The sequence below is a fragment of the Eriocheir sinensis genome, chromosome 51 (assembly GCF_024679095.1).
Source record: "Eriocheir sinensis breed Jianghai 21 chromosome 51, ASM2467909v1, whole genome shotgun sequence".
Taxonomy (NCBI): Eukaryota; Metazoa; Arthropoda; class Malacostraca; order Decapoda; family Varunidae; genus Eriocheir; species Eriocheir sinensis.
This window is the reverse complement of record NC_066559.1, coordinates 3,961,994-3,976,230: the sequence shown is the minus strand read 5'-3', so window position 1 is coordinate 3,976,230 and position 14,237 is coordinate 3,961,994. Positions and strand designations below refer to the sequence as shown.

At 40.6% G+C, this 14,237-nt stretch overlaps 1 protein-coding gene across 2 annotated transcripts; it reads right to left on the bottom strand.

Moving 5' to 3' along the window:
- Positions 1–618: 618 nt before the first annotated feature.
- Positions 619–12,292, bottom strand: LOC126982571 (palmitoyltransferase ZDHHC3-like). 2 transcript variants are annotated; one of them, XM_050834725.1, is made up of 5 exons: positions 12,081–12,292; positions 8,526–8,816; positions 7,819–8,040; positions 6,527–6,739; positions 619–5,102 (listed from the first exon to the last, which is right to left on the bottom strand). In XM_050834725.1, the coding sequence occupies exons 2-5, from the start codon at positions 8,793–8,795 to the stop codon at positions 4,944–4,946; spliced, it is 864 nt and encodes a 287-aa protein (XP_050690682.1). In that variant the 5' UTR covers positions 8,796–8,816; positions 12,081–12,292; the 3' UTR covers positions 619–4,943. The 2 variants fall into 2 exon arrangements, with proteins under 2 accessions (XP_050690682.1, XP_050690681.1); XM_050834724.1 differs by having other exon boundaries at positions 8,526–8,813; positions 12,081–12,290.
- Between the last annotated feature and the right edge of the window lie 1,945 nt (positions 12,293–14,237).

Genomic DNA, 14,237 nt, shown 5'->3' with positions numbered 1-14,237 from the left:
CTTGGGAGTATTGAATGCAGGATGGTTGGTTCTGTTACTGCCACACCCTACTCCCTCAAAGCGAGAAAAATGAGAAAAATCACCCCTCACACAAACCATTTCATAATGTATATCATAGCATTTGTGATCAGATTATGTATTATCAATTTTGGGGGATTTATATCATGGCATAAATTTGGCCCGTCGCCGCTACACGATAAAGCCACAAATTTGGCCCATCGCTGCTACCGGGTTAATTAAGCAAGAACCATTCACTTTTCATATTTTAAAATAATACTTTTACTTTATTTTTATCCTCAAGTTATTGTTTTTATTCATTTCCCTCAACATTACTTAAAAAAAATTTGCACAACTTGACAGAAGCTCCTAACTGACCACCCCAAAATGCTCTACTCCTACACTTGTTATTTGTACACCCTTTACCCTTTTTTTGTGTGTGTGTCTGTATACAGACCAAGTAAACATTATACTGTCAACACCATTCAGGCTCTATTCCTACAAGCCTCTCTTAAATATATAAGATGTTAGAATTTTATTTACTTTCATACCTTAAAAATGGTATTTCCCTTTTCGGTGCTTATGCATTTCTCTTACAGAGATAATCAAACTCATTCACAATTGCAACTTATTAATATTTATTTAAACAATGCAGTGTGCAGTCCCCTCCTTCTTCACCACTATATCCTGCACAGCAAGTTTCATTACTCTTCACTTACACACCTACAGTGCTTTCAACACAGATAAAATCCTACCCTGACTCAATTAACATCCTTTACACCCCTTACAATGTTCCATTGCCTTCCATTTCACTACTAACTAGCTCTAGAATCCTCTCCAGCACCAAAGATATTACCATTTACATAACTTCATTAATGTGTGAATGTTAACATTAAATGGCTTGTGACATTACATATCACTGCCCAGCTTCAGTCTCGGTGAAAAAATGACTGATATACAAGTTATACTGTAACTCTCATGCCATTAACCCTTCTGAGTCCATTCTCGGTACCCATATCATACACCTTCTCAAATTCCATTGCTACCATAAATAGTTTGCTACTTTTCTACACTTCCCTACTACCTGCCTGATACCAAAAATTCTATTTAACACAAATAATTAGGATGATAATGATGATCACAAAACTGAAGATGCATGATAATGATGATGATGATTGTGATGATGATTATGACACTGATGACAAACAGGCAGATACAAATTGTATAAAAGAATAAGATATACTTGACAGATAAAATATCTCATTCTATGGGCATCAAGTCTCCACCCACCCTAACAACCTGTTCATTCACTCATCAAGCAAAACCTCCACAATAGCAATAACTTGAGGTTTAACCAATCATGTAGTCAAAAAAGATGGGATTTCAACATACTTCGGGATTATTCAGTCGGGGAAATTCAAGCCAGTTTGTCTTCCCCAAGTGAAATCACAAGACTCAAGAACATCGAGCCAAGTCTTCCTCCCCTCACTCGTGGGGTTCGTTGGCCTCCTGTGCACATCTACCAACTGTACTGAGGTGATTCTTGGTGGGGAGGGAAAATATATAAAAAATTAAATAAATTAAAAGTTTTCTCCATATCCTCCTATCTCCCTGATTGATATGTCATGACTAATTCAGTGTTAATAATGAGCAAATTCATGAAAACTAAGTTAGTACAATGCTTGTGATCAAAGCTAAAAATAGCTTTAAGACTCACTGCATCAAATTCTATGAAGCAACCAACATTACATTTATAAGGTCATAAAATCCCCCAAAATTATCATAGTCACATTGCAAGAGCATTCGTATTTTTTGTAATGCTTGTATTACTATTGTGGCAAACTGTCAGTGTCAGCCATAAGAAAAAATGATGTAATCTATGTACCAAGCCAAGTCAGATCTCTTATGTAATTTCCTTTTTATCTTCAGCAAATTATTATGCTGTAAAACTCATCAGTTTTAAACTACAATGATGATTGAAATATATACATCGTATTTAACAAAAAACAGTTCAACTTTACATAAAATTATGTGCAGACAATCTAATATACATAATTAAGAATCTTGAAGCTACTGGATGGAAAATTCACATCTCTGTAGAGTACAGTAAGGGATCCCATACCCAGCTTCCCTCCCTACATTACACTCACTAATCTTTTGAGTAAAGGGAAATATTTGAGCTAGTTGTGACGACGGAGGTCTCAATTCCCTGACCCCTACAGCCAATGTCTGAAACACCAGAACTATGAAAATAGGGAAACACGTACCATTGATGAAGACTGCAATATTCATCAATGTGAGCATACTTTGCTCAAAGAACACATGGTATGCCCTTGGAAAAATATGAATGTCTTTCTTTGGACCCTTGCAATAAGCATGATAATGACCAGTACAAGCTTTCAGTATCCTTTCACTTGGAAGTAAAGCTTGAAAAATTGTTCGTTTCTTTGCTTATGGATCTATATCTACCTACACTTCTAGCCTAGTATTCAAACACCCATAAAAATATATATATCTGACAACCCCCTGAACCCAGATATGGGTTCCCATACTGCACTTAAAAAAAATGTATATCTATTGTTTTTAAATAATACTTATAAGACAAAGATCAAGGAGAATTTAAACACTGATCTATGAAGCCACTGGTGCAGCAGGCCAGTGGAGTGACCAAGCCCAGTGACCACAGGGACAACCACCACTGAATTGAGCACCACACCCGCGACCCATAAAAAAATTAGCAACACTCGGTTAGTGCTGGTGGGGGCCACTGCAGGGCCAAACCCTTCCATGACAGCTCCCATGAAAACTGACCTAGCCATTAAAACAATCTACTACATCAGTCAGAAGCACACAACATTTTATCATATATTTCTGTGTGTGTGCATGTGTTTATATATATATATATATATATATATATATATATATATATATATATATATATATATATATATATATATATATATATATATATATATATATATATATATATATATATATATATATATATATATATATATATATAGTAAACCCTTGATATAACGGACCCGCTTAAAATGGATTTTGGATATAACGGACAAGGTCAGATGGTTAGAAATTCACGGGGACCGACCAAGAATAGTTTTTTAGCTACCCGTTTCCAGTAACTGCAATAGCACCTGCTAGCCATCTCGCCCTCCTCCCTTTATTTGCTGCCCCATCCTTGGGTTACTATAGTCTTTTTGAACCCACCTGAAGAAATATTTTCCTCCTTGTGGTTTGCATATAAATGAAGAACGTATCAATACCACAAGAAAGTCTTATGCATCAATCCAGGATGTAAATGTATTGTAAAATGGCCATGTGTTTGAGTGTCATTACTGACACAGCTTATGGAGGTCGAGGGGGGCTAAGACCCCATTTAGGTAAGTTATGTTATGTTTGGTTAGTAATTTTATTCAGCACTCGGTGTGGAGTGCGGAAATACGCAGAGCAGGACGGGACATAGCGGCGGCGTGTGTGGTCCAATTCGCAGGCCGGTGTTGCAAGAAATACCTCCTTGCAGAAATAAGTCGCTCTGCTGTCCATCACGCATGCGCAGTGGGGGAATAGACGTCAGGAAAAACATTAACTTGCCTGGTTTTGTTCAAGTTTGTCCACTTGTGATCTTTGTGAGCAGCGAGATGAAATGTAGAAATTGTAATCAAGTTGAACATCTCTCTGCGAATTATTTTGTGGCTGCAGCTGCACAACAGGCAACGCAAAGTCAGTCATTTAACCCCTTCACTCCGGCGACGCCGACGTCAGCGTCTGACAGCGTCACCGTAGGGAAAGGGTTAGTCCTCTTCTAAACCTCTCAATCCTCTTCCATTTCTTCCTAATCCTCTTCTAAACCTCTTAAGAGGAAATGAAAAAGGATTAAGAGGAATTTAGAGGAGGATTGAGAGGTTTAGAAGAGGATTAATCCTCTTCCATTTCCTCTTGACCCTCTCCATACTGTGACGCTGACATCTGCGTCACGGATGGAAAGGGTTAATGGTTTGTGACAGAAACAGTTATCAGATTATATTATAACACCCAGAAAACTACCCCCCAAAAAATGTTTCGTCTGCCAGTGCGACATTGTCACATTTGTAAAATTTTACCCATACTGGAAACAATACGGATACCCCGCAGGGCCCCACTGCCAACCTGGCAGACGCAGTGCCTCGCAGTCCGTCACCAAGTGTGCTATGCAGCTATACAGACAATGTGCAGACAATATACACAATATATATATATATATATATATATATATATATATATATATATATATATATATATATATATATATATATATATATATATATATATATATATATATATATATATATATATATTGCATCCTGGATGGTCAGAAATCATAGGACTGTGTACTACTGCTATCTCTTGGTGCTTGGCACTGCCTGGGTGTGCTAGGCCTAACAGTGTTCAGGGAGGAATTGATTGGTAAGTTACCGGCACTAAACAATTTTGACCCGTGTCAAGTAAGTGAAAATTCATTACAAATCACAGCTAAAATAGCTAATAATTCTATAAGTAAATTATGCAGCCAACAGCGAAGTATGTAAAGAACTATATAAAATAAAACAATTAAATTATTATCAGACACATCAAATGATTGTGATAGGACTAAATTCACACTTAATCACGACTTTCATGCTGCCTTTCTGGGATATTGATTGAATACTTAATATTGCAAAAACTATACTGTTTCAGCATAGGAATCGACTTCATGGGCTGAAGGGTTCTTAACAGGACATAATATTTTTGTGTCAAACACTAAACAAGTTGTTCTCAGTGGTAACAAATGTCATAAGATACAAAACACTTCAGTTCTAGTAATTAAGTGCCCCTGACTCTTGGAATATAAATATGTTTCACATTTACTCTTTACATCTCAATGGTAATTTTTGCACTATCCTACAGAACTATACGGCATACATGTATGAATGAGTCTTTGTGGGAAGTGGCGGTGACGTGAATGGGCTGAACCAGGTGAGGGAAAAGCGGCCAAACACAGCTTGAATGCTCCGCCACCGTGACTTTTTCTCCCAGCTTGCTTGCTCCTTCTTCAGCTGCTCAATACCCTGCAACATAATTATTATGATGGTTCAGTGGAGGAGAAAACGAGGTGACCCTGATAACGGGAAAGACAGCACAACTTACTACTAAAGGAGTCACTAATTGGTGTTTTAAACATTTTCATCCATATTCTAAACCATTTTTCTCTTAAGACCCAAATTAAAGTAGTAACTATAGTCAAAAAAATTATCAAATATTATTCCATAAAGGGCGAGACAGATGGGAAAAAAAAAAAAAAAAAAAAAAAAAGCTGACCTGGACTGAGTCATCTTTTCTTGGCACAACAAAAGAATCATACAATGCCAGACCACCTCCAACAATAACAAACTAAATAATACAGGAAAAGTACGTTAATCTGAATTCTTCTGGTCAGAAAATTACAATGGTCGAATTTTTTAAGGCATGATACTATAATCTGGAACGCCCTCACAGGCAAGAAATTATGAAAATATTAGCCTTGCAACGAGCATAGCTCTGCAAGGGAATGGTACTAGGCCAGCTAGTGGTGGCAGGGAGTCTACAGGGAAACCTTGGGGTGGAAAGTGTAATGTGTTGAAGGTAGACTGCCTGAATGTATAAGGAATACTAGAATAACGCAAGAGAGGAGATAACTAAAAGGTTCAAAGCGGGAAGTTGGATGTTTAGGCTCTAACAGATACAGCTGAAATGATCAGCGGAGGAAAAGTGTAGTGCTGGGGATGTAAAAGTTATAGGAAGGTATGGATGAGGGTTTAAGTCAGGCAGGAGTGGATGAGAAGCATTGGAGACAAACTATATTAGTGTGGCTCAGTGTGGAAAAGTGTAGATGGGCAAGGCAGTCAGAGCGCAAGAATAGTATAGGTAATAGGGAAAACAGGGGTACTTAAATATGCATGGATGGATGTGTGCACCCCACTGAAAGTAAATGAAGGAAAGGTGAGCGTTAATTAGGATTATTTGTGGGGAAATTAAATGGATGTCTGAAAAGGAATTGTAAAAGGAGAAATATATTGACAGGTGGTATGACTAGAAGGGAATGTGGTGCACCAAATTGGTAATGTGGTAGGAAAATGAGGTATAAAAGTACACCTGTCCCCCCCTTATTTGTGGGGGTTAGGGGACACAGACCCTCATGAGGAGAATTTCAGCAAATATTTGTCATGCCTCCTCCAAAAAAACACAAGGCTGAGCAAAAGAATTGAACTGATTGTTAACCCTGACAGGACTCCGCACCATGAAATATAGGGTGACAACTTACAGCAAATGGTGCCTCAAGCCAGGGCTGCCTATTTTAGGCTCCACCATGAGCAGGATGCAGGTGGATTTTGCTTTTGAGTGAGTGCCTCCACTCATGACAACACATACAACTACAATGTGCAGCACGGCAATGACTGATACTGTCCAATATCAAGAAATAATAAACGTTCAAGTACACTGCACCACAACATACCGTCTCATCATTCCAGATTGCATTGACTTGAGTGAAAAACATGACTGCTGTGAATATGGCAAAAAGCAGACTTTCGAAGATGAGGAAGAGAAGAAGGACGACTGTGGCTGGAGGGGAGAAGGAGGAACACTCCCGCCACTCATTTTTGACACAGATGATGAACTGGTAGATGCCGAGGAACAGGCCGTGTAGACTCAACAGGGCAATGTAGAGCTGACAATGCATAGGAAAATTAATACACTTACATAGGAGCCTTAACACATATCGACAGGGCAACCCTTTATAACCTTATCTAAAGCAAAACCAGTTGAACTAAACATCCTACTCTCGACCTTCCTTATCACCCATACTCCATGACAAAATAGGTGAGGACGCATGTAAACAGGTGTTCCTTTGTTTCCAATATTGTTCACTGTTATTTAATAAAACTTGGGACAATTACATATCATTTGAAAGCTTAAAGTTTTTTCTGAACCATGGTTAAATCATAATTGAAGAAAAGGGACATATGTAAACATAATAAAATAAAATGTGAAAATTTGGAGGGGGGGGGATGAATGTCAACTGGTACAGCCATCGTCAACACAGCGGAGACTGCTCATTTGTCTGTGTTAAAAAAGAGCACAAAACACTACTATCACACATTGTCATCTGCCTTACTGTATGCCTGAAATACTTATCAACCTATGGAAATAGTAATATAGTAGCCACTTCACTTGTTAACTGGTAAAAAATTATAATATATAGCATGTATCACGATCTGTGCCCATGCTGGGGAAAATATGTCACTCGGCTAAGCTTGTAAATAGATCATTATATATGCTGGGATTTGATTGGATAGGCATCAATGAGCATGAAAACAATGGGATAATCATAAAGCTTGATGTGTGATGCATAGCCTCAAACCAAAGGAAACTTTAGATCATAGGAGCACGAGATTTGAAAAGCACCACAATTGTGGCATGCCGGAGTCTGACACGTCACAATCACGGCTGACGGAGTTTGGGGGTTAATTCAGGAGCTGCATCCCTGTTATTTCCCTCTCACTACCATGGAAAACATGCTTTCTTCCCCCTCGTGTCTCAGATAAAAGTTTAGCCTGCATAATGAAAAAGTTTAACTTTATTCAGCAATCTCTTTTGTGTCATTTTTTCTCACTTTCTTTTTAGAGACTTTTCTTCACCCCCACCCCCCGTACATGGGAAACTGAGTTACACAGAGATAATAATGATGGCTGTGGTGGTGGTGGGTACAATAATACTAATAAATGAAAACCAAAGAAGTGAACATACTGTAAAAAGAACAAAGAACTTCTGATTGTTCTCCCCAACACAGTTGTTGACCCAGGGGCAGTGGTGGTCCATCTTGCGGATGCAGCGCTGACACACAGAGCAGTGGTGAGCACGCTCAGGCTTGATACTGCAGCACTTAGGGCACTTGAAGATCACCTGGCCCTCCCTCAGGCCCATACGCTGGATATTCTCACGTGTGGCATTGCCCTTGGGTACTGCCCCCTAGTGGAGGAACCCAGTACACTTTGGTAAAATGACTAGTTTTTGCTTTACTTAATAAAAGATTATACATTATTTCTAATGAATAACCCATTTACAAGATGCATATCTTCCATTATCTAACTTCATAATCTCAAATTGGAGTCAAATTCTTTTACTTCCTCATCTACTTCAACCACAATTCTTTGCTGCATAGTCAGTGGTCCTGTTGCTGAGGTGTATCAAAATGGAGAATACACTGCCTCTTCCTCATATTATCATATCAACACTACACTTTCAAGTTAAGATGATAGCTGAATAAACATAACGTTGACATGATTATATAACTACAAATAACACATACAAGACACATCTGAAACTGAATTGGACAAGTCTCTGGAGTCCCAAACCTTTTTGTGAGCTCATTGTTCAGGTGTTTTTCTTAATTTCATAATTTACTATATTCTCCGTGGTCTGTAACCTTCTCATTATAGTTTAAAAACACTCACCGGATCGGTAAACATGGCACGGGTGTGTGAGGAGAGGGCGAGCACCGCAAACACATTGAACAGCAGCAGATTGAGTGTAGTGTAGATGGGGTAGTTCGCCGTGCCCACCACCACTGTCACTACCACAAACTCAGCGTATGTCACCAGCAACCATGTCATCACTGCACAGATGATGCCACAAATGTCTGAGACACACCACACACGCCCACCCATGCATTTGTTGTGGGGGTCCATCTCTCCTCCACCTCGGGGCCCCAGGGAGTCGTACATTGCTTACCACGCGAGGATCTGCTAAGAAAGGGGGAGGCAAGGGTCAATCCTGCTGCCTATAACGGTTCATTAAGTGGCTGCAGTGCGACTCAACAACCTAAGTACTCAAGGTATAACTACTGGAGAGTAAAAATGACTTTACAAAAAGCCTTGGTGAGTTTGTGCTGCACTAGACTATTGGTGCTGTGTATTGTGATGATTGAGATGCAGCCTCAGTATCTCAGTACTTCAGTAATTGATGGTGTAGGATCAACTACACCACAAGGACACTGTATTTTTTCTCTGAATATCTATTGTAAAATACTTAGACCTATCTATAAGAGACAGGAAATTATAAAAACTAGGATTTGGGGTATTGCTACTTCATGATGTGATTGAAAGCATTACTGCAGTGTGTGGTATGATGTTTCTCCTATGAGAGATTATACAACAGCAGAGGAAAGAAATCCAGCAAGAGGTGGATAAAGAAGTGATTAAGGTGCTCAGGGACAGGGTACATGTTCAAGAGGATAGCAGCACACATTTCCTGGGTAGTTATACTCTGATCACTAATTAATCTAACCAAGCTCAAAGCAGTGGCATGGATATTTTCACCTGAGATATCACATGTTGTGGGCAATATTGCACATGAATTCATTACTATAGTCAGTGTCACGTAACCTGGCACGGAAAATCTTTTAGAGAGGGATTCACGAACTTGGCGTCATTGCTTGGGTGATGGTCTCACACACTCATTGGCCTGTTGTTAACTTGTTCTAACGTGCAGTTAATTGACTTTGTATTCTTACCAATACCCTTTTAGAGTTACAAGGTACATCTACATTGGGACTATCTGCATTGGGCGGGTCAACTTCGTTTAACCTGAGCAAAAGATGAGGTTTGGGTATACCTAGGTATCACAGTAGATAGAATGAAGCAGAGCAGAATTTCAAGGGCAAATCAGCATGGCTCAATAGAGAGTGAACAGATATGAGGTGGTTAGAGGGACAGAGAAGGGCATGGCAGTAGCTAACAGGACTCATGAGACGGACAGCAAAAAACCTGGAGAAGAAATGGGACAGTGGGAGGGAAAGATGAAGGAAGGAAAGAGGAAGAAGGAATAGGAGGTAAGAGGGAGGGAAGGGATAGGGTTAGGAGTGGAGGTGGTAGATGACATTTGTGACCTTGAACTCTCAAGGCAAGACATTCCAATCATAACAATGCTATTTTTTTTGGATCAATTGAACAACTGCCCCCCCAGACCGCTCTGGTGGGGCGATTCTTCAGTTGGGCAGAGTTGGGGGGGCAATTCTTCAGTTGATGACAGGACTACAGCGGGCAGCCAAAACCTCACCGGTAGACCTGACATCAGGGGATCAAACCCTCAGCAGTTGACCTGACCTTACCTTAACACCTCAATGGTGGACCTGACATCAGAGGATCAAAACCTCACCCAAACATTTTTGACTAACCTGACACAACTTGTGATCAATTTTAGCACCACTGGGTTCATGTATTCTGTCTATTGTTCGACATGGCCCGTGACACATTCAAGCCTGTTGTGCTCCTTCTGCTGACTGAGGATCCTTTGCCAGTGATCAATTGGCTTAAACAACATCGACTTTCTTCACTCATATCTGCAGGAATTTATGTGGCACAACCGATTTTTTGCCAATGCTTTTGAAAATCAGTGTATTAATTTTTCCACCCAATTCCCTATGTGAAAAATGCAAAATATAAAGTGTTCCACATTTAGTATACATTTACATAACAATAAAACTATTAGTTATAAATAATGCGATATATAGAATATAAGATTATGCATAATAAATGGCATAAACCAAATATAATATATAATTTCCGATATTTCTAGTTGGGGGGGCGATTCTTCAGTTGAGCAGAGTTGGTGGGGCGAATCTTCAATTGGGAACTCTGGGGGGGCGATTCTTCAATTGATCCTTTTTTTTTCTTTGTTATTTCCTGATAAAAACTGTCTGCTAATACACACTCTAGAGCAAGGCTACTCAACCACTATGAGCAAAGGTCCAGTTAGACAAGTTCAAATGTATGCAAAGGTCCAGATGAGTATGGCAGTTGGACCCCAGACTCCAGTAGAAACATGTAATTAAATAATATGAAGGTCCTGGTGATGGATTCTTGCAAGTGTATTTCCTGGACTGACTGTGGGGCCTACAGTCAATCGAGGAAATACACTTGCAAGAATCCATTGCCAGGACCATGTTATTCAATTATATTTTTCTACTGGAGCCTGGTGTCCAGTTACAACACTCAGAAGGTCTGGATTTGGACCATGGGCTGCCAGTTGAGTAGCCCTGCTCTAGTACATACAAATATTCTCATATTCCTACATGATAATAATAATAAAGGTTAAATAAGACATAGTATTGAATATTCGGCTGAGTTGTGACATCAAAAGGTATGTCATCCTATGTAGTGCCTGATACACCTGAGGGGAAAGTCTCACAAACTCACTCTGCAAGTGGGCTACCTCTTTGGCCAACTGGTTATGGAGTGGCTTTCCCATCTCAGCAGTTGCGGGTTTGATCCCTGGCGCCGGTAAAAACCTTTCCTGGTCTGGATAAATTTCTCGAGTGTTTTGTGACACGCAGTAGTAGTATGAAGGTGTAGTGAAGGGGAATTTGGGTATTACACCTAATGAAGAGCTTAAAATACTAACCAATATAGCGATAAAACAATAACCTATAACCACTTAAATTGTTATAAAAATCTCAGAAGCAAATTTGTAACAAACACTTATTAGTGATCCTCAGCATCACTATCACACTATCACACAAAGCATCAATGACCAAAGTGAGTCTGTATCCTGGGGTGACGGGCTACCACCCACTCAAGGGCCAATGGGATGGAGGTGAGTACCGAGGCCATGGCCAGCTATAGAATCGTGTGCCCTCAACTTTCCCTTTTCCTCAAGCGGAGTGGGTAAGGTGTAACTCCTGGAGCAACACCCCGGGCTCAAGGGTAGGCATGCCCTGGGACACCCCGCACACAGCCCCCTGCCGCCCTTTACCCCCCGCCCTGCCCATGGCCCTGGGGGAGGTGCGCTGCCCCCTCACGCCCACCCCAGGGCCTCCGTGCACAGTGCCTGGGGCGGGGGTGCCCGGGCCTGCCCTGGCCGCCGCGGGGCCTGACAGTTTACACCAAACACTGACGGCCGTGCTCCCCTTCCCAGGCGGGGGCTCCTGGACGCCTCGCCCCCGCCCCTGCGCCCCCAAGAAACACCGCCCCGCCCCGCCCCAGGCCCCTTAGCCCCGTCCCCACACTTGCCTGCAGCATCGCGGGGCGGCGAGGCGGGGCGCCGCTACGAGGCCATTCCTTTGACGTTTCCCTCGGCGGCCCGTCTGGCGCTGGCCCGTCTCGGCGCCGGACTTATTTCCGGGCCGAGCCGTGGCCGGCGTGGGGCAGGCTCGTGTAATGCATATTATAGTGCGTAAAAATAGCATAAACCTGACCCATTTGACGAGGCTTTGTATGTAAGAGTATTTTTCTTGTTTATGTTTTTGTGAGTATGGGGGGAGGGGGGGAGAGGGGACGAGCATAGTACTCTCTACCGTAGGACTAATTCTGCATTTAAAGCCATTAAGTATATGCTCTCCTACTTAGAATATGAGCCGTGGAATTAGCAACGAACCATAATCAGTTAAACTAAGCTATGGGACTCCCACACTTCGGTACGAGAGGCACAAATGCTCATACACAAAAAAATATCTGCACCATTTTCACTTATTACTTGTTTCCATCATAATTCGTTTTCCATTTTTCTACTCTTATTTGTCATGTATTGGTTGTCCCTTGGGTTTGTAGTTATTTTTATTAATGTGTGTGACCCGCAGCCTGAGTCGCCTTGTTACTTGGCAACCGTGACGCCGCGAAATACAAACTTGTCTCCTTCCTCGCCCTCCTCCACTCTCCTCTTTTTTCCTTACTTTATAGGCCTACTTTGGTCTTTTCTTATTGAATTTTGTTTTTCTATCCTTTTGCTCGTTTCCCAACATTTCCAGCTATTTTTTTTCTTTCCAGTTTTTTTTTTTTTTTTTTTCTTTCCAATGTTTTCTGTGTTTCTCTGCTGTCATGCAAATTAATTCAAGTAGCCCCTTCATTTTGCATCATTCCTCCTCCAGTAGTTTATTTTCCCTTTTGATGTTCTCTATCTGATTTTTGGCTTATTTATTACTCTTCTTTAGGCCTGATGCACTGGCTGGTGTTGTGCAGGGTCGGGTAATACCTCTACTACAACACAGTACAAAAAAAACCTCTGTAGCATACTGTATGATTCCTTCCTTCATTTCACCACATATAGTTGATATTTTCCCATTCATGTGTGTCTTCTACTTTCGCCCAGAGGTTATGAACATCAGCAGTTAATGCCCTTATTCTCTGGTCAGATCAAGAGGAATACATCTGGCCTTTGACACTTATTTCACTATAATGATTTGTCAGCATAAGAAGATTTACTGATTACGTTCTCCCACACTGTATGAACCTTGCCCAAACCTAAGACTTTAAAAGAGTGTAATTTGTATTCTTGCTTATTCTCTACGTTCAGCGCCGAGAAATATTAATCAGCGTAATAGATACCCCTGTAGACATACTTTCCATAATCTAACACTTTCCTAGCTGGTAAGGTTGCCAGCTAACGAGATTATAAACTCCAATACGAAACTTCATAAAAACACGGAGTTGTCTCGCTACAAAGTACTAGAGTGTGGAAGTATGAACCAGGAGTCAACATATGTAGCCGTTACACTAGATTTAACAATTCTTAGCAGTGAGGGTGGGGGATAGGCAAGAGTATATGGGTAGTAAAACTGTTGTCACATAAGAATCAGTGAGAAGTAGTAAAAGTGAACCAAGGAATAATTTGATTTCAATTTCACTACTCTCCTGGATTGCTTGTGGTATGGTTTTGAATGGGGAAGGATAGTCTAAGTTATACTGTGAGTTACTTGAGCACGGGATTATGAGAGCAATGTCGTCTATGGGTACAATAATTTCTTGATAGAGTTGGACTGAAGCTACGTACTATTATGGGCGGCAAAGACCATGTCCTTCCGTACCACATATGAAACTGGAATGGATTAAGGTAGTTAATAAAGATAAGGAATATTGTGTTAGTGATAAAAAATGTAAGTGATACATGGTGTTAAAGATGTTATGAGTTCAAGTAGTATAGAAAATGATGTGTTGGTATTAGACTATTAGTGATACAAAGTGTTAAAAGCTATAACAGGTTCAGGTAGTATATGAAAATAAGGAAAAGGAGTGGAAAATAAAGTAATAAAGAGTAAAAGGTGTAGAGCTTAAGAAAGGGGTCTCTGGCTACAAGTGAATTTTCATATTTTACTTGTTTCCAGTCTCCATGGCTCCACAGTAGCACAATAGACATGGTTTTGAGGGTAGAATCCCTTGACCGTGTGATGCATG